Source organism: Thalia democratica, unplaced genomic scaffold, assembly GCF_965202585.1.
Source record: "Thalia democratica unplaced genomic scaffold, ktThaDemo2.hap1.1 HAP1_SCAFFOLD_402, whole genome shotgun sequence".
In the NCBI taxonomy this organism is placed as follows: Eukaryota; Metazoa; Chordata; class Thaliacea; order Salpida; family Salpidae; genus Thalia; species Thalia democratica.
The window spans coordinates 10,898-36,500 of NW_028139470.1; the positions used below are offsets into that span (position 1 = coordinate 10,898).

General features: G+C 24.2%; 1 protein-coding gene across 1 annotated transcript; it reads left to right on the forward strand.

Moving 5' to 3' along the window:
• The first annotated feature begins 1,195 nt into the window (after positions 1-1,195).
• LOC145846293 (zinc finger MYM-type protein 1-like) lies at positions 1,196-3,742 on the forward strand. Its single transcript, XM_082953169.1, has 2 exons — positions 1,196-1,340; positions 1,815-3,742. Exons 1-2 carry the CDS (start codon positions 1,196-1,198, stop codon positions 3,740-3,742), a joined length of 2,073 nt encoding a protein of 690 aa, XP_082809295.1.
• Positions 3,743-25,603: the final 21,861 nt, after the last annotated feature.

A 25,603-nucleotide genomic window follows, 5' to 3' on the forward strand; every position in this document is an offset into this window, starting at 1 on the left:
AATGGCTGGCGCTGCAAGCTAAAACTGTGGGTGCTGCATTTTAAACATATACAAATTTCCTATACAATTTTTAGAGCTGCATCCAATGCAGCGCTATGTGAATTAAACTGAATATAATGAATATAGTGAATATGAATATACTGCTAATAAGTTTTTGAACATTATACATTGACAAAGCTACTAAATGTAAACACACTGAGTACAGTGAAAGTAAAGTTTAGTTTTTGAAGTGAATGTTGCAAGATCAAAACCCAGTGGTCAACACATCTACAAAAAAAACTTTTTAAGCCAAAAGTTTTAACAAGATTTTAAAGGACATTATTAAAAATGTTACAAAACTTAATAGTTGTTTGTGTGTTTTATTGATAATTCTCTAACGAAATGGTCATTAAAAATTTTTTTTTCAAATATCAAAATTTTTTATTCCAGATTACCTTAAAGTAAAATAAAATAAAGGCTACCTATCTTATTTACATATAATAATTGAATTTCTTTTAAATATAAGTATATTTGTTTTTTGATAATTTTTAATATTGAAATAAGCAATATGTAGCTAACAAGTTACATGCAAGTTTTAAATGTAGCTGCCTTATATTGATAATAAAACTTGTGTAAAAAATAAAATTTTCAAGTTGAGATCTACAACCCAAAGTTTTCTTGACTTAATGTGAAAATATTTAGAAAAAAGATTATCATAAAAGATATAAAAAACTTTATTTTAAACTATAAAAGTACTCAAAAGTTAAAAACTCTGTTCTTACAAAATTTTAAAAATCTTAAATAATTTGCTAAAAACTTTTTTAACAGTTGCTGAAAATAAAAGAAAAGGTAAGATAAAGTAAAATAGGTTTTTTATCTGTAAAATTCTTACTTACACAACAAATACAATTCTCATAGTTAAACTTATATCAACCTGTATTTAAACTAAAAATTTTCAAGCATTTATTTTAAATGAAAAAGTCATTTAATATTAAGTACATATATAGAAAGTTTGTTAAGGACATAGGGGGCTATCATTTTTTATAACAAAAATTAGCATTAGAAATTATATGAAAGCATTACTTATATACTACAAGATACTTATCAAAGAGAAAAATAAATAATTAGCATTGAAATATCAGTACTGTGTAAAAGTTTTCACAAATAGTTGAACTGAGCATAAATAATTTTTTAGGTTGTTTTAAAAAATTACAACATGCAAACCACAAATTATAGTGAATGGACTGTGGATCAGCTTAAACGCCTTGATATAAATGCTTTATCTGAAGTTGAGAAGCTCAAGTTAAAAAACAGCAGACCAACACCAGATATTTCAATTACCCAAGAGTGTACATCAAGAGGTTTGAAGTTTATTTTATGACTAAGCTAAAATTTTGAACTATATGAAAAAATTTAATTTTAATTTATATATGTGTTTGTTACTTTAAAAAGAAAATATATTATGAGGAAAAAGTTATGATGTTTACAAAGATTATTGCAGTTTTAGTTTAACTAAAATATTAGCTATATAAATTAAAGTCTTAGAGCTAGCGTATATTTGAAACATTGTTTCATCCTAATATTTTTTAGCTGAGATTTCACCAAAGGAGAAATTTTTAGAGGTTTTATATATATATACTTTTCAGGTATTTATAGTTTTATCAATGTCAGTTTTTGTAACAACTTTAGCACTCAAATAATGATAATGAAGAGTTTTTTTATTAATAGAGTGTGTATATTTATTTTAATTTTCTAAAAAAAAGATAAAATTTTGTTTTTTTTTTATGGTTTTACAGTCATGTTTTTTGTCAATGTCAGATTTTTGTGTTAAAAAGGTAAGCCTTTCAAGAGAAAGTTCAGCAATGAATATTACAACAAGCACCAATGGCTTTGCGCATGTAAACAGTCCATGGCCCTATACTGTTTTCCGTGTATTCTGTTTGGAGGTGAAGATGCTTGGACAAAAACTGGTTTTAGAAACTTGTCCAAAATTGCTGCAAGATCTCTATCTCATGCCAAATCTTCCAAGCATTTGGACAACATTGTGTCTTTCAACTTACTAGGTAAAAGTTGCATCCAAATTTATCTAAGTAAAAGTTACCAGGATAGTATTGAAAAACATAATGAAGAAGTGAGAAAAAACAGAAAAGTACTCAATATTTTAATTGACAGTGTACTTTTTTGTGGCCAACAAGAAATTGCGTTAAGAGGCCACAATGAAACTGAAAATTCCTTAAATCCTGGTGGCTTTAGGTCTTTGCTTAGATATGCCAGTAAACTAGATAAAGACCTTCAAAGTCATTTAGAAAAAAGCAAAGCATTTTTAGGAGTGTCTGCCACATTCCAAAATGAGATTCTAGAATGTGCTTTGAAAGTCTATAAAAAAGAAGTTGTCTCACAAGTAGAACAAGCACATTTTATAGCAGTCATTGCAGACGAGACAACTGATATAAGTGTCCAAAATCAGCTTTCAATTGTTGTTAGATACACACACCAAGGAAACGTTGTGGAAAGATTTTGGGGTTTTTTTAGACCTAAAAGAGCTAATGCTGATGGTATTTCTGAAGTAATTTTGACTGAGCTAGCCAAAATTTTACAAGGAAATAAAAAGAAATTAATTGCCCAGACGTATGATGGTGCATCAGTGATGAAGGGACGAATTGGAGGAGTTCATATCAAGGTGAAAGAAGTATACCCCAACGCACATTATGTACATTGTGCTGCTCACCAAGTAAATTTGGTTTTATCAAGAGCTGGCAGTTGCAACAATGAAGCAAGGCTCTTCTTTGCAAAACTTGATCAATTTCCAAACTTTTTTTCAAAATCGCCAGAGAGAAAACAAGCCTTTGAAGTCTCTGTTCCTTCAGGCTCCAGAACACGATGGAATTATAGCTCAAGAACAGTATGCAAAGTTGCCATGAACTTAGATGAATTACTCAATGGATTTAAATCAATTGTTAATTCTTCAGATTGCTATGGTTTGCCAACAATTTCTGCTGCTTCAAACTGCATCAAAACTTTAGAAGACAATAAATTTCTTTTTTGGCTTAATGTATTTGCTGCATTAATGCCTGAAGTAGAAATTTTATACAAGGTAATGCAGAGCACCAGTTTGACAGTTAAAAAGGCAGAGGACCATATTCGCAATTTTAAAAACTCAGTTGCTAGAATTCGGAACTCAACTATAACAGATCATGAGTCTGTAAACCTCTCTGCTGCTGCAAAAGAGGTTTGCGACAGTGTAAATCTAAATGTGGCAGAAAGGTTCAAGTTTTCTGGCCACTTGCGAATTGCTCAGTTATTTGACGAAAAAAAGTTCAACGCGTACATATCTACATTTCCATCAAATTTGGTTGAAGAAGTGAAAACATACTATCCAGAAGTAGAGTCTAAAACATTAGTTAATGAGTTAAATACTTTTTATAAAAGAAAAGAAATGCACAAGTGCGGTCTTGTTAAAATTTTAGCTGACTTGAAAGAAAACAACTTGGATAAATCTTTCACTGAAATCACAAAGCTGTTGAACATACTGATAGCAATACCAATGTGTTCAACAGAGGCAGAAAGATCATTTTCAGCTCTAAAAAGAATTAAGACTTACCTAAGAAACACTATGGGCCAGACAAGACTTAATTCTTTAAGTGTATTGTCAATTGGTCGAGATTTAGTTAGTGATTGTGATGGTTTTAATTCGAAGGTAATAGAAATGTTTGTTGAGAAAAAAGAAAGAAGGATGCATTTTACTTATAAAGGTAAAAAATAATTTTCTGATTATCATTAACAGAGAGTACATAATTAAGCTTATTTTGTTTTGTGTTTTTAACTTTTAATATTTTTAGTTTGCAAATAGTAAACTACTAAAAATATTTTACTTTATTTTTAATTCTCTGTACTGAATGCTACTTTTGACTAAACTTTATATTTTATTTCTTTTCAGATACATTATATGTTTTTAGTTAGTATTTCATTAATAAGATGTTAATGTTTATAGGTTATTTTACAAACTTTAGTTTTGTTAGTCAACAAATTGTGAACTATTACTCAGATTTTGCTTTGTTTGTTAATTTTGTATGATAAAAATGATTCCGACTTAACTTCAATTATGTTTTAGTAAAAGTTAGTTATTTTAGGTAATTATTTTTTGACCCTAAATATAATTTTTAAAGGTTATTTTACAACTTGTAGTTGTTTAGTTTTCAAACATAGACCTTTTAAACAAATTTTGCTTTATTTGTTTATTATCTATATTGAAAGCTAATGGTAATCTATTTCCTTCATTACGTACTTATAATCAAATTTCTCGTATTTTTAAATTAAATATAAAATATCTGTTTTTAAGTATATCAAGTTTTTTTATATTCATATTAAGAAGCATTTAAGCTAATATCTTAAAGACTTTTAGCTTAAATTTCCCTATTTCTTTCTAATTCCTTGAGTTTTATTTTTTTGTTTCAATTTAGGGGATTTTTTAACTTGACAACTCAATCTGCAGCACCCCCTAACAAAAATACCACGCGACGCCACTGTTAAGAACTATTGATATTAGAACTGATAAACCAATATCTTCATCTTTTATGCATCAAGTATACGCCAACACTCATAGTAAAAAGTATAAAAGTACTAAAGATACTTTTCGAACCCTGGGCTTATGCACGATGTTTAATTTTTTTTTTAATTAATTGATATGTATAAACACATATGCATATTAAAAGTAAATCAACACAACCTTGACGCATCCCCTACCACCGGTGTACACTAGAGGTCGCTGTTCATCATCACTAATAGTAACAGCACAAACAACTTCGCTATGCATCAATGAACACAATTTATTTACAATTGGCATGCCATTCATATAATTTGAAGGAATTTTCACTCTTTGTGGTTTCGTGTCAGTTGGTGGAGAATAATGGTAAGTACTTGGTTGTATTCTGTTGTGAGAAAATATATATTTAACAAATTTTATACATTAAGTAACATTGTAGTCAAGGTAAATCTTTTTTCAAAGTTAACAATATCTTAATAATGATGTTCTTGATTTGGCAGATTAACAAAACTGTTTTCTAATATAAAAACTAATAAATTAAAAAAACTAACCTCATATTAGGCATAATATCATGGCCATTAGAAGGTGGAGTGTTTATTGGGTAACCATATGGACTCTGATGACGTAGTTGTGACGTCATAATGGTATTGGGAGGCACTTCTATACTCGTATTAGCTTGTGATGATGTAACAATAGTTGGAGGACGAATTGTTGACGTCATAGTAGGACTGATACGTGATGCGTTCGAAGAATGATGGATACCTGTTGTTTGATTATCTGATAACCTTGACTAAATGAATATACATAACTATTAGTTAATGTTATTATTCAGTAAAATTTGTTTAAGAACTTCAAGTTATAATGAAAACATATTTGTACCAGTCAATGCGTAACATCTACTCAAAGTAAAAGTTCAAAAGTTTTTTAAATGGTCAACAGATTTATTGTTACTACTCTTATTAGTTGAAAAATGTTTATACAATTTTTTGTAGTACTTGATCATAACAATACCAACCTAAATTAGGAAGTATAATATTTGGTTGAGCGCTGATATTTTTGTCTAAGTCATTTTTGTTTCTTATACATTCTTCTTGACTTTCGTTGCCTTTTCTGCTTTGATTATATAATTTTAATTAGAAAATAGCATTAACAATACAGTTTTAGAGTACACAACAACAAATAACTTTGTAACTAAAAGTTTTGCTTTAAGTTTTATACTTAGGAACATGCTTAAAATACTTTATTAACCATTGCTAAATACTGAAGTAACAACAATTTAATAAGCTTACTAATTTTAAACTTGTGTGCCTTTATAACATCACATTTATCTTCAAAAATCAAAATTAACAAATTTTTACCTAGGTGGTTGGCCATTACTGAGAATCGAACCAGGACTTGCTACAATATTATTATTTTTATCGCTGTGATGATAACCATTTGACTGGTTTGTAACCGAAAGTTTTGGAATAGAAGCAGAATGTTGCTTAGTTTGTTGATCCTATGAAATATAAACAATAAATGAGGTTATGTAACTATTTGATTTCAGTTGAAACAAAGTTGCTTAGGTTAAATTTAACTTTATAAATGTTGTTTTTTTGTTTTTAAAAAAATTTATTGTAACTTTTTAAATTGCTTTTAGTTTTTCAAAAGCTTGAATTATAAGTTAATAAACAAAATATTCATTTACATAAGTATAATTTTTTTTGTATAATTAAACAAATCTCTAACTAGTACTAAATGTTTTATTCAGTACTTATTACAGAAAAATTTACTTAATCATGGATTATAAACTTACAGGAGGAGACGCATTAATTTTCAGTTCAATACCATTTTTTTCCTCAGGTTTCTGGAATTGATTATATTTTTTGTTAACTATTTGAAAGCAATTTTATAACAAACTTAAACTTTTAATACTTGCCAACAAAAAGCGAACACATTGTTTTATGATATTGTATTACACGATAAATTGAGTGTTTTAATTATCGAGTCTAACAGCTATATTCAAATATAAGTGATTATGTGTAAAACTTATTTATATTTTGTTTTTAAACATCTAACCTCACTACTACTAAGTTTTCTTTTCTTTCCATTCAATCCATTAATGTGATTGTTAGCATTGTGGTTATTACCATTATTATGATGCAAGTTATTGTTACTACCATTAGTAGATTGATAACTATGGTTGTTATGGTGATTATTTGTGTTGCCATTTCTAAAATCACGTCTTTGCTGTATATCTTGCTTGTTTGTTGTTCCATTAATTGGGGTACCATTCTAATATATAAAGCTATATATTAGTATGTTTTGCAATAAAAACACTTTAAACACTTTTTATAATAGATAAACTTATAAATATTTAACTTTAATGACGTTTTAAGTTTTAAAACTTATAGTTTATTTAAAAACATATAATAATTCTGTCATGTGACTGAAAATTTTTAAATTTCTTAGGTGAATATTTAAATAGATCTTTAATAACTTTAAACAAATTAAAAAAACAAAGAAAGTGATTTAATTTATTAACGATTTATAATGAGAAAAACAATTAAAAACAAAATTTAAAAAAAGTAATTGCAATTTATTAATAACAAACTAGGCTCTTTAAGCATGTTTAAGCAAATGTATTGAAATGTATTGTATTGTAATGTAAATGTATTAATGAATCAAAGGTTCAAATTAGTTTATTGTAAATATACTAGTCCGAAGAGTCACTTTTTTATACAAAGAACTAATATTGTGCGAATTTTGGCAGCAATGGACTTAATGGAACTTGAAACATTGATATTTAGTGAGAAAATTTTCAATTTGTGGAAATGTTTAAACTAAAAACAAATTATAATGATCAAAACACTTAAGAAACCAAATTAAAAATAAAGTTTGCATTTTAAAACTAAAAAATTACGATTTTTTATCATGTATAAGAGACAGTATATATACTATAAATAAATCAAAATACTAAATATACTAGTCACAAAAGTCATTCCTTTTTTACAGCAGCAAAGCATCTACAATATGCAAATTTTGCAGCAACGGACTTAAAATAAAACTTTAACTTCGATATTTGGTGAGAATATTTTAAAGTTGTGGTTGTAATTTGATATTCATTATAAAAAGTTTCAAAACGTCACGTTTAGTAATTTGATAAGAAATTTTATATGAGACCAATTTGTATTAGCGGATGTAATATAATATTTTATTCGTGATTATTTTCACAAAAGAAAGCTCTTAATTTAATACTTTAATCATAGTTTATTTAAAGTATTTGTTACTATAAAACTTCTAATGAGATTAATTTGTGATAGTATAAGCTTATAACAAAAAAGAATTGTAGGAAACTATTTAATTTAAAGAAGAATTAAAAGCCATTATAGAAAATGAATAGTTTTGCCTATATTTTGTATTTAATAGATACCACAAATATTTATAAAATGTACTTTTATATTTGTAGAGAACTGTTAAAAATACAAATAAAACTATAAATGTTTAAGTTTCTTATTTCGATACGATAAAAATGGTGGTATTCGGATTAAAGTACACCAAAAATAGTTAAAAAGAAATATAGTAAACTTGTTATGAATTTAAATTACTTTTATTTTTTAAATTTGTTTAAACACTTCATTTGTTGAAATAAATGTATACGCAGCAAAATTTTATAGTTTACTATTTAAGATACAAAAATAATAGTATATTTATCACTACTGTTTGAGCTTTCAACTTGAAACAAGTTGTTATGTACTTTAAAAAAAAAACTAGTTGCTTTTAATTGTTGGCATAACTAGTATGACGTCTTATTTGTTTTATGTAATTAAGATAATAATAATTATCTATAAACCTACATCTATTTAAAATATTATCTATAGACAACTAAATCATTTAGCTAAATTTACTTTCCACTCTGATATCAATTTTTAAATTACACTTTCAGTAACCTGACATCAAACAGAATGCTAAAAGGATTTTAATGATATTTTAAACTTGTTAAAGATTGTATCAAAATAAATATGAAAATAAAAGTGTTTATAAACAGTCGTTAAAAAACCGCAGAATTAAGTTCTTCTTTTGTAAAAATATGTGCTTATCTTGCATTATCTAAAAATAATTGTTTACATAATTCATTGTTTTTTGGTTGTTAATATGTTTTTCTTTTTAGCTTGGTGAGTTTTAATTTTCATACTCTAATAAAAATCAACCGTAATTTTTAATTTAATTTTTTTAACCTTAAAATCTGGTAATTCGAAACATCGAATAATTTTTTGATGAACAAGCTTCAATTTTTATAACGTTTTTATTTTAAAAACAAAAAATAGTTCTTGAATTTAAACTATATGTTATTTTGTTTAGAAAAAAAAACTTATTATAGACTGTTTTTTTTTTGATTTATTAAAGTGTTTTATTGACTAGTTTGTAATAACACTATTCAGATTTTAAACATTTTAGAAGTTTAAAAATTTATTTAAGATATAGATTTTAAATATAATTTCTAAATTTTAAAGAAAAAAACAATTTAATTTTTTTTTTTAAACTTTTAAAGCACTGAACTGTAAACATTATTTATGTAATAATTATTACTTTTATTAAATCATTGTCATAAATAGTCGAGAAAATAAAATTTGCATATATGTTTTTATAAACCAATACGAATATAATAAGCATAATAATTTCTGAATTACTGTCTAAAACTAACATTCTTTTGATTTATATTTTAACTAGTTTTCTTTGATAATGTTTTTTATAAAATTTAAGTTTTCACAAAAGTAAAAACTCCAAGTTTAAATCAACAACAAAAAATAAATCAGTCAAAAGTGTTTATATATTTATAAATTACCAGGTTACCGTAACTTTAAAAAGTACTTAGAAGATACAAAAGACAGTAAAACAACTTAAGTGACGATTTTTCAAATGTATTTAAGCGTCAACGTACTTTTCTGAAAACCACAAAAGAAATTCAAATTGTCACAAATAAAACCACAAGAAAAATCGACGAAATACGTTTAAAGGTCATAAGTTTTAAATTTCGAGTTCTTTCGTAAAATATTTGGCAATTTTTTGAGTTTGTTATTTGAAAGTACTTGTCTTAACACGTTTTAATCTAGATTTATAAGTCGATTGTTTGTCATACTTTATCCAAATTTTAAGAGTTAGTCAAACTAAACATAATCCATAAGAGAATCGAAAAATAAAGTTCTACAGACCTTATAATATTTCAAAATTTTAAATATTTATCACACGTGTCAATTAAAAAGTTTCGTGTAAATATTTTTACACCTGCATGACATGTACTTGTTATTTAAGTATAATCATAAACCACTTGAAAAATATATTAACCACACCTGTGTGTTTAAATAAAGATCAGAAAAATGCGTTTGTAAAAACAAATTTTTATTTGTAGAAATATGTTCAGCTCAAAACTTTTATTAAAATGACAAAGAAACAAAAAAAATGATTTTACATGTTTATTAGACAAGCTTAAAAAAATCGTCTAGAATAAGCCTTCCATGCACAACTTTCATTTGTTATTTGTTTATTTTCACAACTTAAAGTAACGACCAATTAGGAGTTTCCATGATTGATTGTGGAAGCCACTTACAAAACAATAAAAACATTGTCATTAGCAGAACAGAACAGTAATTATTTACATTTGCAAGTATGTTATATTTAAAATATCAACAACAAAATATCAATAATTTTTAATTGAGAAAATCAATTTTTTACCTTATATTAACAATAGCCGTGTGTAAATATTTTTGTAGGTGCTTAATTATTAATAGATGTTAAACATACGAAGAATTAGATTAATTTTTTGGTATTTTTGTCAAATAAAGTAAGAATAGCGGATTTTTTTTTAATTTTAATGTTCTTAAAAATATTTTTTTAAACTTTTAGTTTAAATAAATTTAAAAATTTTAATCTAAAACTAGATTTTAGGAACTTATCTTTTAAGAATATACATCTGTTGTTGCAAAATTAATGTTAGTGTTAAAGTTAGCTTTTTTTCCATGTACTTATTATAAATATGTTGTTAAAACTATTTTAAAACTTGTTATTTAAAACTAGTTTTTACAGTAGTTTACAAACGTAAATTGTCGTATTTAACTTATTTTTGTACTGAATTTGAAATAGTCATGTCTAGCTAGTTTTTCTAGAAAGCGTTCAAATTTTTCAATCTATCAAGTTTTCTTAAGAAGCATAAAAATTAATTAAAAAATGTTGACTAACCTGTCTTTGATGGTCTTCAGATTTTCTTTTTATTTGTTGAAAAGAACCATTATGATCTGTTAAAAGCAAATATGTTTTTCTCTCTAACCATCAAAGACAACGTAAAAAACAAAGGTTATTTGTTGATTGTTTCTTAGTTATTTAAGTAAATAAATGGTTGATGAACACAAGTTTTAACAATATATATATTCAATAAGAATGCAGCAGTTAGTGTTTATCTATCGAAAATATTAATTACATCAAAGCGAAAATATAAATTTCTAATCAGTCATGAGTTCAACTTAAAATGTTATTCATAAATAAAATTTAATGATTGTTTTTTAGTATTTATATGATTTAACAAAACATACCTTGATACTGATGATGATCAACTTTAAGTTCCTGTTTTATATGTTGGTCAGCTGCTTTTAGTTTACCGAATAACTCAAGTAATGGCTGATGCCCATTATGGCGTGGTTGAAACAAACTTGGTTGTCTAGCATCTGGGATTGTTCACTAACTGTTGGTTCGCAAGTAGGTGTTGGTTACCCAACAAATGAGGGTTGCTTAACAACTGAGAGTTTTGTGCTAAGGCTAGTTGAAGTGATTGTTGAGCAACTGTTGTTGGTGGAATTCCAGGTAAGTTAGGTGGTAAATTAGGTATCTGAGTTGTTGGAATACCAGGTAAATTAGGTGGTAAGGTGTGCAACCCTGGTAACTGGGTTTGGAATCCTGCTTGTTGACCCTGTATGATAAATAATAATTACTTGTACTTATGCCTGTCAGTAATTTGACATTTGTACTGGTATTACTTAGAGAAATGGTAATTAAAAACTGTAGAGCAAAATGATTTTTTTAAACTCTTTACTTGTTAATAGCATACAAATAAGTGTGCATTATATATATTATATATATATATATATAGTTCTTTTTACTTATATCTGACAGTTACTTAGCAACTATACTGATATAACTTTTTAAAAAAAGTAACTTATACTTACAAGGTGAGTTAGTTACAAAATTTCACACTTGGTTAAGAACACACAAAAATGTATATAAAATTTATTATTTACTAAATATTATAAAATTTAAACTAACATCAAGAGTTGATTGACATCTAAATATTTAGCTTGTTCCAAAGCAACATTTGCATATTGTTGATTCTGTTGAAAATTGCTAAATATATATGGAATATCCGAATTGACAAAAAAGTAATTTTAGTTGTCTTTTTATTAGCAATAGTAAACTTTTTAATATTTGATCATTACAATTAAAATTGTCTATGGTAATGAAATATAGCAAGTAGTTTATGTCAAATATGAAAAGGTGGAAATTGTTGTAATTATGGTGTTCAAATAACACTCGTTTAGTACTACAACTTACTGCCAACGAAAAATTATTTTTTGTTCTAAAAACAACAAAAACATAAAAAACTAAAATTTATATAAAAAATGGACTTACGTTAAGTAAAAAGTGTTTTTTTTCAACTTTAACGGAAGTTAATCACTAAAAGTAAAAAAAATCAAAACCACATTTGCAATTGTTTACCACATATAATTTTTGAAAATTACAACATCCTTTACAACTAGCGTTGTAAATGTTAAACGTACTTAAAAATGTAAGGTTTTTAATAGTTTTAGTTTTATTAATATTTGTTATCTTAGTTTTATAGAATAAAAGCTTTTTTACACTTTAACTTCACAAACATGTTTTAAAAAACGTTTAAAGTAATTTTTTTCTACTGCTTACTTTATTGTTTATCAAGTACTAATACTTAATAAAATGTTGAACTGTTCAACTTTAAAAATAACTTCAATTACTTATTGTTACAATAAATGTTTTTGGTGTATCAATAAAATAAACTATGTCTAACTTCTATGTTAAGATAAGATATGGATCTATGTATAACTTCACCAATTCTATTAATTATTTCACCACTGTTAAATAAATAAATTAGTTGACTTTGATATTGTATGTCATACTACATTACTTACGATAAAATCACAACTATATTTGTTCGCTTTAGTTTTTGAATTAAAATGATTATGGATAATATAGTTAGAACAATAAAAACTACAATTAAATAAGTTAGTTACTGAAAAACAAATTTAATGCCCCTTTTAAAAACTTAGAAATCAAGTTAAATATACTTGTAAAATTAATAAATAATCAAAAAATGAAGTTAACTAACTTTTTATGAACTTCTAAATTTAGACTGTTCGTCATTTCGCTATACTAAAAACAATTTGTTGTTAAAAATTAAAAATATCAAAATACCTGAAACTATATTTAAACTTTATGTACTAAAATAAAAGACTGGAAATATTTTGAATATATAAGGAACATAAAACATTATAAAGTATAACCTAGGTTATGGGCTCAATGGCTTAATGTCTTACTGAACACAAAATCCTTTGATCAGTGCAATGTTTTTGAGCGTTTGTTATATAATAGTTTTTTAAATGTTTGATTTAGTAATTATAGGTTTTTAAACGTTAAAAACTTCAAGTCTAGTTTGTTTTTTGAAAATAAAGTTTTAAATAAAAAAGCTTATCAACTTTTTTTTCATTAATATTTATAATGAAAGTGTAACATTAAATCTTATTATGTTTAAAATGAGAGGAAGACTCAGGAACATAAAATATATGATTGATTATATTTGTAACATTAATGGACTTAAAAAATTCAGAAATTTCTATCATTAACGCTTGAAATTAAAATTAATTGTTATCTTACTATGTGAAAATGTCTTTGTCAGTCAGTTTTTTCTGCTACAGCCTTTTTTTAGTCTTGCGTCAACCTGCTGTATTAATATGTGATATTACTTTAACAATCTTATGACTTCGAAAGCTTGCTGAATAATATACTATTATAACTTAAAAATACTTGTTTGAGTTTTTGAATCTCTTACATAACTAACCTTTAGTTCAGTTTTTAAAGTTTTTTTTTATTGAACAGCTTGTCAAAAAAAAATACTAACGATTGAGACTGACTAAAAAACTTTGTAACTTCACTTTTTATACTTTCTAAATGTTCATTTATATTATTTTTGTATAGATTTGTATTGACGGTGGATTAGAGCCCTGTTAAAAAATTTACTTTTTTGGTTATTGTTTATACATAATAAATAATAACATTTAAGTTAGCATAAGGAATGTATGTTTTATTATACTTATTGAAAATTTCAACAATTAATAAAATATATTATTTATATCAATAAGTTCTTTTAAAACAGGACTAAGTAATCATTGTTGTTTAATTTTGTAATTTTGTCCTTAAATATGTTAAAATCCTTGAAACAATGTAATTTAAATCTAACAAACTATAATAAATAAAAAAAAGAACTTTATATTTATCATTTACAAAAACTTTTTGTTCAATTAAAACGTTAAAAAAAACCTACATTTGCTCTTTGGTTGTAAGAAAACATAACTTTGTTTCTTGTTCTTACTTCGTTTTCATTCATAAAAAAAATTAAAAACTCTGTAAAAAATGTCAGATTAACTTTTTTTTACCAAAACGTAAACAATTGTATGCTAAAGTACATTGCTGTGTATTACTGCTGTAACATTTTAACTATTTAACAACGTTTCCAAAATAAGTTCAATAAAAAGTTAATTATGTTTACTTAGTAGCAACAAAGTTTAAAGTACGCTCTCCTAACTACTCAACAATTACTAAATAAACAATTTGGTGTTTATACAACAAGGTGATTGATCCAGTTGCAGTCCTAATGTCGCAATTTAGTAATTATACGTAGTCTGTATTTTTTACGACTTTTAAAGTACAACTAACAGCTGTAAAAAATATTTTACAACTTTTAAATTATTGCTAAATAAACTTGGCTTTTGTACTTAAAGAAATATTCTATACATTTATGTTCTAGTTTAGTTATAAAAAAATCATAAAATATACATATTTGATTAAAGTAAAATTCTAAATTTATATTTTAGTTTATATACTTACTCTATATTTTTTAATATTTGTAAAATTAAAATCTAATATCAAATTTATAATCTAATTTTTCTATTCAGGGATCACAAGCTGTATATTAAGAAGTTAAAGTTGAAATACTAAAATACATTGCATTTGAGTCCAACAACACACATTTTTACTTTAAAACAAATGGAAAACTCTGAACATAAAAATTTTTAGATTAAATTTTTAGTTAAAAAACAGTTTCAACGTTTGTTTATTTATTTATAAGTTATAAATTACAATTAAAACAAGTAAAAAACACTGAAAAGTAAAGATAAATGTAAACGATTTTGTTATTGAAAGAAGTTGTTAATGTTTATCGTAATACATTTTAGCAAAAGTATAGTTAAATTATACTTAGCTTTTTAATCAATTAAATTAAGTTATACTAAAATTTTATATTTACTTAGTTAAGTATTTTAAAGTCTTTTTTATAAATTTTTGAACTCTGTACTGTAAGTAATTTACATTTTACTAAAAGTTACGTGAATATAATAACTATGTCAACAAAAACAAGTTCAAATTTTAATTTTGGTAAAAAATTAAGCGTATATCTATTATTATTAGACTAAACAAAACGGAGAAAAAAACTAACATTAAACATAAGAAATTATAAAAAAGATAATAAAATTTCCCTATAAGTTTTTAATAAGTTAAATTTAAAATGATGTACCACAGTCAATCATTTTAAAATGTATAAATAACGGCATCAAATTATATGCAAATTGGTTTGCAGATGAACAAAAAAAATTTTGTCGAAGACGTGACGACAAAAAAAAAGAGAAATCTAAATTTTCCCACTATTAAATCTCAAAAGAGGTTTCAAATTAAATTATAAAACTTGTGTTTGTTATCGTGCTGGTAAAAATATGATTAAAGTTTGAGTTTTTTAATTTATCTTTATAGTTTGTTGAACTAAAATAAGTAATTATCAAAAATAAATCAACTACTGCTTATTTTACTTATGTATTAAATTTAAAATATATGATGTCAAACAACAATTGAAGTACTGAACAAACATTTTGACAAATAATTAGCGATTAAGTCAAACAAACATTAATTACCGTTAACAGATTATTCAAAAGTAAACAAAGATTTCCCTGAAATTTTTACAACAAACACAGATTTACAACATAATTCAAAAGTAAACACAAATGTTTACTGTTCAAACAAGTCGAATTCACTGTAAAGAGTTCGTAACCTCACATTATGACGTAAAAATCAAATATTTGATCTCTGTGTAAATATTTACAGAGATGTAGTGTTTGATGTTGAACATACGTGTAGTAGAATGTTTTTGACATGTTTTATTTTACTTTGTCTTGTTTTTTATTACATGTTGTGTTTTTGGCTTAAATTTGATGGTTAAAACCTGCTTTTTGTAAACATTACTTGCTTATTTTAAGCTTGCTTTTTTAATTAGATTTCATTGTTTTTGTTCAGGCTTAATGTAAAAAAACTTAGAATAAAGTTTAGATTTTTTTTTAATATGTTTATACTAAATATACAGGTCTTCAGAAAAGAATATATTAGATGATTATTATAGTTTGTTTTAGAATAATAAAGTTTACAAAATAATTTAGTTTTAACAAAACGTTGTTATTATTAATTAGTCAAAGTTGTTTTTGTATAAGTATAAAAACTTCTTCTCGCTAAAAGATATTCTTGAAACTAATCTCCGTCTGAATTGGTGAAAAAGAAGCATTAATTAAAAATTGCTGTAAAATTATTAATACTGGTATTTCTAAGCCATGTAAAAATTTAAAGCAAACTTATACGTTTATTATTACTCAAAGAGTTTTTTATATATACATTTTTTTTATATAGTTTACATTTCTTATAAAAATTTCACAAGTAAAACTAAAAGTAAATCTTTATTACAAGTTAAGCACTTGCGAAATAAAACTAGTACTATATTAGGTACTTGGTAATATTAAAAACATTTTTTTTATATCTATAAATAAAATAACTGTATTTAAAATAATTTATATATTCATAAAAACTCAAAAATGTAAAATCTTATAACTTGAAAAAAAATTAACAAAACAACATTCAAACATGTCACAATTCACTATGCTTGCAACCGGAAAGCCGATTATAGTTTGCTTGAAATTCATTACATCCTCTCTCAAGTATTAGAGATTTGAAAGGTAAAAATTCTTTCTTGCGCTTTGAAATTGCACCATTTGATGCAGTTTAATGATATTTCACCAATATACATTTATTAGATTTACATTGACACTAGTATTTTTTTGACTTATCTTATTTTTTGACTTGAATTATTGTTTTGGGACACGTTCAAAATCCACCAAGTCAAGTTCAAGAACCTTTACTGAGGGTAAGGGATAGGGGTAACAGTGATAGTGAAAAAAAAGTATATTTAAAATAAATTAATAAAAAACAAAAATAAAATCGGATGGATTTTAAATGCGTGTGGATTATGATAGTTTACTATTGTTTTTATTCTAAAATTTGCTAAAAAACAATGTTAATAATTAAAGTTTGAAAGAAAAACAGCTGTTGCAATCCAAAAAAAATCAAGTTAAAACTCTGACAACGTTTATTGTTTGAAAATAAATATACTTACTTGATATCTTTTGTGAAATAGTTTTTGTAAAAGCAATTATAGCACTTTTAACTGTAAATCATACCAACATATAAATAATTGTTTTGTATTTTAAATAAAATGACCCTTACTAAATAATAAATCGTAGTGCTTGTTTTTACTTTGAAATGTAAAAAACTTGTACAAAAGCCATAATATGTCATATAAACACAAAGTCTTTTATTTTTGTTAGGTGTTTAGTAAATTTTCTTAATTTTTTAAAACTCTAAACTCAAAAAACGTTTTTACTAATATCAAAATAACAAAATTTTAAGCTAATGCTTTCTTTTAAAAAGTTTATTTAAAACTATCAATGTCTTTTAGTTTTTAAATGCTATTTTGTGCACTGTTTAGTCAAGACGGACAACATGTATCCATTTGTTAAAAATTTTTAGAATGGGGTTAAATTATAACTTTAAAATAAGTTCTTATTTTGAAACTAATAATAAAGTTTTGTTTAACATCGCAACCGCAACTTTTAACTTTGACCACGCAAATAGTTTTAGCTATACATTGTATGTAGATATTGCAATATAAAATATGTTGTAACACAATACCAAAAATCATTTCTTCACACAAAATTACTTTATTTAATCAAAATACTAAACTAATATAAGTAGGCAGATGTAATTCAGTCTTTTATTCGTGATCGTTTTTATGAAGGAGTAGTAAAGTTAAATGCTTTAATTGTGTTTTATAAATTTCATTGAACCTTAGAAAAAATATACAATAAAAAGTTCATAAAAAAAATCAATTTTGATTTTATTATAATATATAAAACTTTTAAAGTATTAAGAGTTTTAAGTAGTTATCTATAACTTTTCTTAATTTTCACAGTTTTAAACTCAAAAAGTGTTTTTACAAAAATTTTTTTTAAAAACAAAATTTTAAAACATAAGTCATTTTTTTAATTTTCATAAGTAATTTCTTTAAAAACGACAAAAACATACTAATTTCAAAATACTACTTTATGTACTTAACTGTCAACACTTTCATCGAAATGTTAAAAGTTTTTAAAGACATAATTTATAAAGTTAAATTATTTCATTTCTTTATCAAGTCATGAAAAAGTTATATTTGTTTTTGCGACTGCAAAAAAATTTTAATATGCAAATATGTTCAACTATACATTGTAAGGATATATTGCAATATAGTATATATTGGAATACAATACTTAAGCATTAAACTATATATTATTTTTTCACACAAAATTACGTTATTCAATCACAATACTAAACTTATATAAGTAGGCAGTTGTAATTTAATATTTTATTCGTGGTCGTTTTTATAAAGGAAGTACCGAATTCTAATACATTAATCGTGTTTGATTTATTTTATTGAACCTTATATTTTGGTATAAAGTTCACTAAAAAGTTTCAAATTTAAACAAAGAAAATCTAAATAATTTTTAAGAAAATACTTTTTTTTCGAGAGTTTCAAAATTTTTAAACATTGAAATAACTTAATATTTAAAGTTACATTTTAAAAGTATTTTCATAACAAACAAATAACTTATTTTTGATTTTTGATTTTAGAAAATTTTTTAATGTTAATATATTTTGTACGAATAAAAAACTGATATAAGAGTTTTTGAAAAGCATTTAAGATTTTAAATTTAAGTTTAAATATATTTTAATAATAAATTTACAACAAGTTATCATATAATCACACGTTTCTAACAAAAACTTATCTTTTTTTTCTTATAAACTAAAACATGTTTAAATCATAAAGTCAATATTTTGCACCGAACTTGATAAAAGGTGTTATTTTGACGAAAACATTACTTAAAATTAATGTTTATTTTGCGTAAATATGTAACGACTGAATGAACTTTTAGTTCTTTGAAACGTAAATTATGTTTTGTTTGCCAAACAAAACTTTGGTATGATTATAAGCACAATTTAAGAACTTCAAAGGTAGTATTATTTGAAATTTAAGTTTTTATTTATGAACAATTTGTAGTATTATAAGTTATTTGCAATTTAATAGTCATTTAGAGCATGTCTTGAAGATAATTTAGAATATTAACATTTTCAATTAAGCCAAAGACAAAAAAAGGTAAGAAAATATCTAAAAATTAAGAAATGTTCAAAATCTCTAAGTAAATTATTAAGTTTATAATGTTTTTATTAAGATAAAAACGTCCTATTTTCTATCTAAATATCGTAATTATACTTATTTAACTGTCATAATTATATCATCGTTATGATGACACAAAATAGGAAAAAGTTTAAAAATAATTTAAAAACTAAAAGGAAGTCTTAAAAACGTCATATAGTTAAAAAATAAAACATTTTTATGTTTTTTTTATTAAAGGAATCACGTAGTACTCAAGAGAAAATGGTTTAAAAATAAAAAAAAATTCATTGCCCTTCTTTTTTAAAATGCTATATTTAAAAAAAACAACAAAAAAACATTTAAAACCCCGAGAAAATTAATTAGACCACAAAATATCCACTAAAAACGTCAAATTCTTCATTTTTGAGTTTAAAAGTGAACAGTATGATACTTATTTTAACGCTTTTAGTTCGTGTATAAAACACATGTTAAAAAATTTAAATAGCAACAATAATGAAAAATGAATGTCTAATTTATATCATGTTACTTTTTAACAAAAGTTTTTAGAACAAAAGTTTAACTATAATTTTAGGTCTTTAATTTAAAAATCAAAATTAAAACTTAGCTAACTATACTAATTTTGCTAAAACAAGATAAACTCAAGCTACAATTTCGTTGATAATCAAAAAGGATGTCTAATAGGTCAAGGCAACGTGTAAGATTGTGCAAGTTTTGTGTTTATCTCATAAACCAGCTTTGTTGTGGCAGCAAACTTTAAGAGGTAATTATTTGTACCCGCAAACAACTTTTACATGTTTGGTTTGTAAACATTAACATTACACGTTTTTTAATAATTTTTATTGAAATTATTTGTCGTTAAACGTTATACTGAAACAAGTTTAACGTGTTTAGCGTTTGACTTTGTTACATACAAAAACAAAAACATGATAATAAAACATTTAAAAATTTAAACTTATTTAAAAGTATATTTTTTGAAAAATAATAAATATTTTATAAAAAATATTTAAATATATTAGAAAAGATTCATTAATCTTATTGTTTGATTCATTATTCCTGATAAATTAAATTTCTCATCTTTACATTTTGTCGCTAAAAATAAAGTTAAATAAGTTACCTTACTAAAAAAAAAAGGAAGCTTTAGATAAAAAGTACTCGAAGTTTAAGTTGATATGAAGTATTAATGAGGTCACAACTTTATTTATTTGAAAGACTTTTGAGTGCCTTAAATTAATTGATTAAATGTTTTAAATATAAATGTTATTATATAATTAAATTGAGTGCCTTAAATTAATTGATTAAATGTTTTAAATATAAATGTTATTATATAATTAAATTGAGTGCCTTAAATTAATTGATTAAATGTTTTAAATATAAATGTTATTATATAATTAAATTGAGTGCCTTAAATTAATTGATTAAATGTTTTAAATATAAATGTTATTATATAATTGAAATAAAGATGAAAATCATTTTATTGAATCTCAATAAAAGAAAAGTTTTGTAATATAAAAAAGTAAATGTCTGTTGAAGCTGAAATCAAAGCATTGGTTGAGTCCTCCAAAATTGGAAAACAGCTCAAAGAAGCTGTAAAGTGTTTCAAAACTACAACTCGAAATCTTGTTTTTAAGTTTATGGCAGAGTACTTTGTCAATAAACTCAAATAAAATAGTAAAAACTATAATTAGGTTTAACTTAATATAAAATACTACTGGCTTTATTAATAATTAATTAAGCATTAATTTAGTTTTAAAATCTAAACTACGTAATAAATATCGTTTAAAAAACATTCTAATATTTTACTTTAAAGTTATTTTTAATTCTGAAAGCCTTACAATAGAATATACAAATGCATTTTTTGAACTGTATCAATTTATTAATAATCAATAATAAAACCTATCAAATATAAAAGCTTTGCATAGTATGATAAAGTAAAACAGTAGGTTTAAAACGAAATATAATTTTGATATAGGATTAAATATTGTTAAAAAAAATATTTAAATTCATTTTATGAAATAGTAAGTTTAAAAGACAAAATTTAAAATATAAAAACAATTTGTTATATAAGACTTGTTTAACATTATATGTTAACCTTTTGTATAATGAATAAAATTTAGCGAAAACTAAGCAACCATTGTTTTTATTAGTACAATAAATAAAAATTTGTCAAAAAAAAGTTATTTGCGAATTAATTATGAGGGTAAAGCAATTAAAATAGTTTTTAAACGAAAAAAGATCAAATATGTAAGTAAATAATTGAAAATATATTTTAAATGTTTGTTTATACTTTAACTAAATAAAATGTAAACTTTTAATGTTGTGCAAATAAACATAACAAAATATATCTATCTACTTTGTAACTTAAAACAGTTTAATGGTTGTACAAAAAACTAAAGTTAAAATTGCATTGTAACTAAAAAAAAAATTCGAAAAAATAAATTTTATTTTCAACCAGTTAGAAGTTTGTAAATTAAAATCGTATTATGTGACTACTATTTTTTTGGTATTGTTTAAAACTAAATATTTTCAACTTTAAGCTGTAAAAAAGTTAATTAAGTAATACAAAGTAAATATTTTAATTTAGTTTTACATTTGTTTCGAAATTGAATATTTTGCTCACATAAAAATAAAATTAATTATAAATCCCGATAATCATTATTGTCTACGAAAAAGCAGAACATTGTTTTGGTCTTTGATAGTTTTTACAAGTAATGCTAGTTTAGAAAACGATTTTAAAACAGTTAAAAACTACCTAACTTGATAAGAAATAACCAATAAGTAACCACAAAAACAATAAATGTAAATATACAACCCGAGTATTGCTTATTTCAAATACGTGTGTATTAAAGAGAATTGCCAAGCAAGAATATGTAAAGATATATATAGTTCAAGTGAAACCATAATCGCGGTTGTAAGTTCATTTGAAGCAATTGAAAATGTTGTATTTCTTTTATATCAGATAATAATGCAGATACAACATTGATATGATGGTTTCTGATAATTTATAAATTGAAGCCGCTTCCGATTTAAAAAATTTCCCATGACATCTTTAAAAATAGTTTAAAAGTATAAATAAGCATTAATTTGTTGATTGATAATTTAATACTTCTCAACTAAATGTTATGTAAAAAAATATATTTTAGTAATAAGTTGAAAACTTTTTAATACAATTAAAAATTTCAACTGTGAATTAAATAAACATTAAGTTACCAAGTAGATAATAAAGTGTTATTTACAACCACTTTATTGCCTATTTCGAAAAACGTGTACATTTAAGAGAATTTCTGAAAAGCATCTGAAAAGATGTATATAGTTCAAGTGAAACCATAATTGCGGTTGTAAGTTCATTTAAATCAATTGAAAGGCGTTAAATTAGATAATAATGCAGATACAATGTTGATATCGATATTATTTAGGTTTATAATCAATTTTAAGTTGAAGTCACTGACGATTTTAAAAATTTCCCATGACATCTCTAACAACTATAATCTAAAAGGATTGAATAAGCATCATTTTTTGCTTATTTTTTTATAGAACTAAGTGTTTTGGGTTATTAATATTTTTCAACTAAGTTTTAGTAATTAGTTTTATATTCAGAATACTATAAACTTTTAAGTTGTTCTACTTCATTAAACTTGCCTTAGTGTCAATAAATTAAATCAATTAAATTATTACAGACAATTATTTAGTAGGATGCATTTTGCTAGATAAAAAAAATGTATAAAATTTAGCAAAATTTTAAAATTTCATTTTACGAAATAATGTACATAAATAACTAATTTTTAGTTAGTTCTTTTGTAAACAATTTAAAAGATTTTTTTTCTATTAGAAACTAACATAGGTAGTTTTCTGTCAATTTTTTTAAACGCAACTATCTTTAAAACTAAATAAGATTATGATGATTACTTGTTATATAAAAAAAAGTTGTTTGTATCGTTTTATATGAACTCTAAGTATTCATTTTTAAATAATTTTTTAAGAATGTTGCTTGTATTAGTGCATTTCAAGTTCTTTGTGAACCAACAATAAAATTACGCTCTTACAGTATATCTAATTAATTATATTGTTACAATAATTCTATATTATTATTTCTCTTACAATACATTCGTGCTTCGGACCATGGAATTTTAGCACTGTTTGTGTGCTTTTATTATATATATTATTATTTTATTCTGAAAATTAGTCATTTATATAAAACAAAAGTTTGAAAAAAAATTGGAAGCTTTATTGATAAGTAAACATTAATACCATATTAGTTGTTTGTCAATATAACTATTTTTCAAAGTTTTTTTTTTATTCGTTTGTTTATACTATAACTTATATTATTTGTTTACTTTAAAGATAGAAAAATATTTAAATAAGGTTTAGTAGACAAAAGTTCAGTTTTGAAAACTCAATGCTTTAATACCTTCAAGAAATCTCTATAAATTTAAAATATTTTTATTTAAACCATAAAATCCAGCTTATTTTTGATAGTATTAGTTTTCTTCTAGAAATAGTAATATTTCTAAGTAGTTTTGCATATGTCGATTTCAACTGATATCCAGTATTCATGAAAAAGTTTAATAAACTTTAATATATTTAAACAAATGTTTATGCACTGCTTCGGATTATTACCTGGTTTCGGTGAGCATTAGCTGACCTTAACTAATAAATTCAAAATAGAAACTTATATTATATAAACTAAACACAGTATGATTCTGAATGAAAACTGTTATTTTACTTAAAACTTGACATCAATGAAGAATTTCAAATATTATAATGTATCAAAGTTGTCGACTTAATGTATAATCAAATTAATCAATCTGAAATAAAATGTTTGAGGAAGTATTGAAATGATAGGTTTTTGTATTATTTTAAATAAAATATAAAGCCTTTAAGGAGTAGTTTTAACTATTTCAAATATCAAACTCTTTATAAAAAGAAGGTTATATGAGCTCATAATAAAACTAAACTGGTAAGTTTTAATAGTTTAATTTACTTTTAAAATAAAATTTTAAAAATTATAAATTGAACCATCAGTTTTTTAGTGTAATTTTATTAAAATATTTTATACCTTAATTTTATAAAAAAAAATAGTATAATATAACATTTAAAAAATATTTTGTTAAGTCATAATGTTACTTTAAACATCTTGAGTAATTTTAAAAACTTTTTTCTTTTTAATAAAAATAGTATGAACTAATTTACCCTATTTCTTTTTTCTTAGTTTGACTTTTTATTCAGTTTGTAAAGTTTCTGACGATTATAAAACACTGTTTTTTGTTTCAACCACGTTTTGGTGGCAACAAAAGACTTAAAAAACATTGTAAAACGTGGGACACGTTCAAAATCCACCCGCAATCAAAATCCACCCGATCAAAATCCACCCGATCAAAATCCATCCGAGTCAAAATCCACCCGATCAAAATCCACCCGGGTCAAAATCCACCCGATCAAAATCTACCCGGTTCAAAATCCACCCGATCAAAATCCACCCGGGTCAAAATCCACCCGATCAAAATCCATCCGAGTCAAAATCAACCCGAGTCAAAATCCACCCGTTCAAAATCAACCCGGTTCAAAATCCACCCGATCAAAATCAACCCGGTTCAAAATCCACCCTATTAAAATCAACCCGATCAAAATCAACCCGAGTCAAAATCCACCCGAGTCAAAATCCACCCGTTCAAAATCAACCCGGTTCAAAATCCACCCGATCAAAATCAACCCGGTTCAAAATCCACCCGATTAAAATCAACCCGATCAAAATCAACCCGAGTCAAAATCCACCCGATCAAATTCCACCCGGTTCAAAATCCACCCGATCAAAATCAACCCGAGTTCATTTTTTTTCGAAATAAGAATTAATTTCTAATAGAATTTTTTAATATTGAATAAAGTTATATGTTTAAACAACTATTGGTATAAAAAAGAGTAAGTATTTATAAAGAAAGAAATTTTAATTTATTTAATAAAATAATTAAAAAAATAAGTTAAACAATATAATTAAACAGCATTAAAAAAAAATTCATAGTAGCTTTACAAGTATTTAAAATGTTTATAATTTATTAATGTTAGTAGTGTTGGTGTTACTTTTAAAAAAAGAAGTTAAAAAAAATAAAAAAAGAATTACGCTCAGTTTCAATCCATTTAAACTTCCTTCTAATTTAATTTCCCAAAGTCAATCATAATTAAATAAAAATATTTACTAAGGATAACTCATAGTAAATTAAAATATCAAAACT

Excerpts from the sequence above, each read along its gene's own strand:
- LOC145846293 (XM_082953169.1), top strand. The coding sequence starts at position 1,196 with ATGCAAACCACAAATTATAGTGAATGGACTGTGGATCAGCTTAAACGC. Across the intron at positions 1,341-1,814 it reads CCAAGAGTGTACATCAAGAG|GTAAGCCTTTCAAGAGAAAG; the intron begins GTTTGAAGTTTA and ends TGTGTTAAAAAG.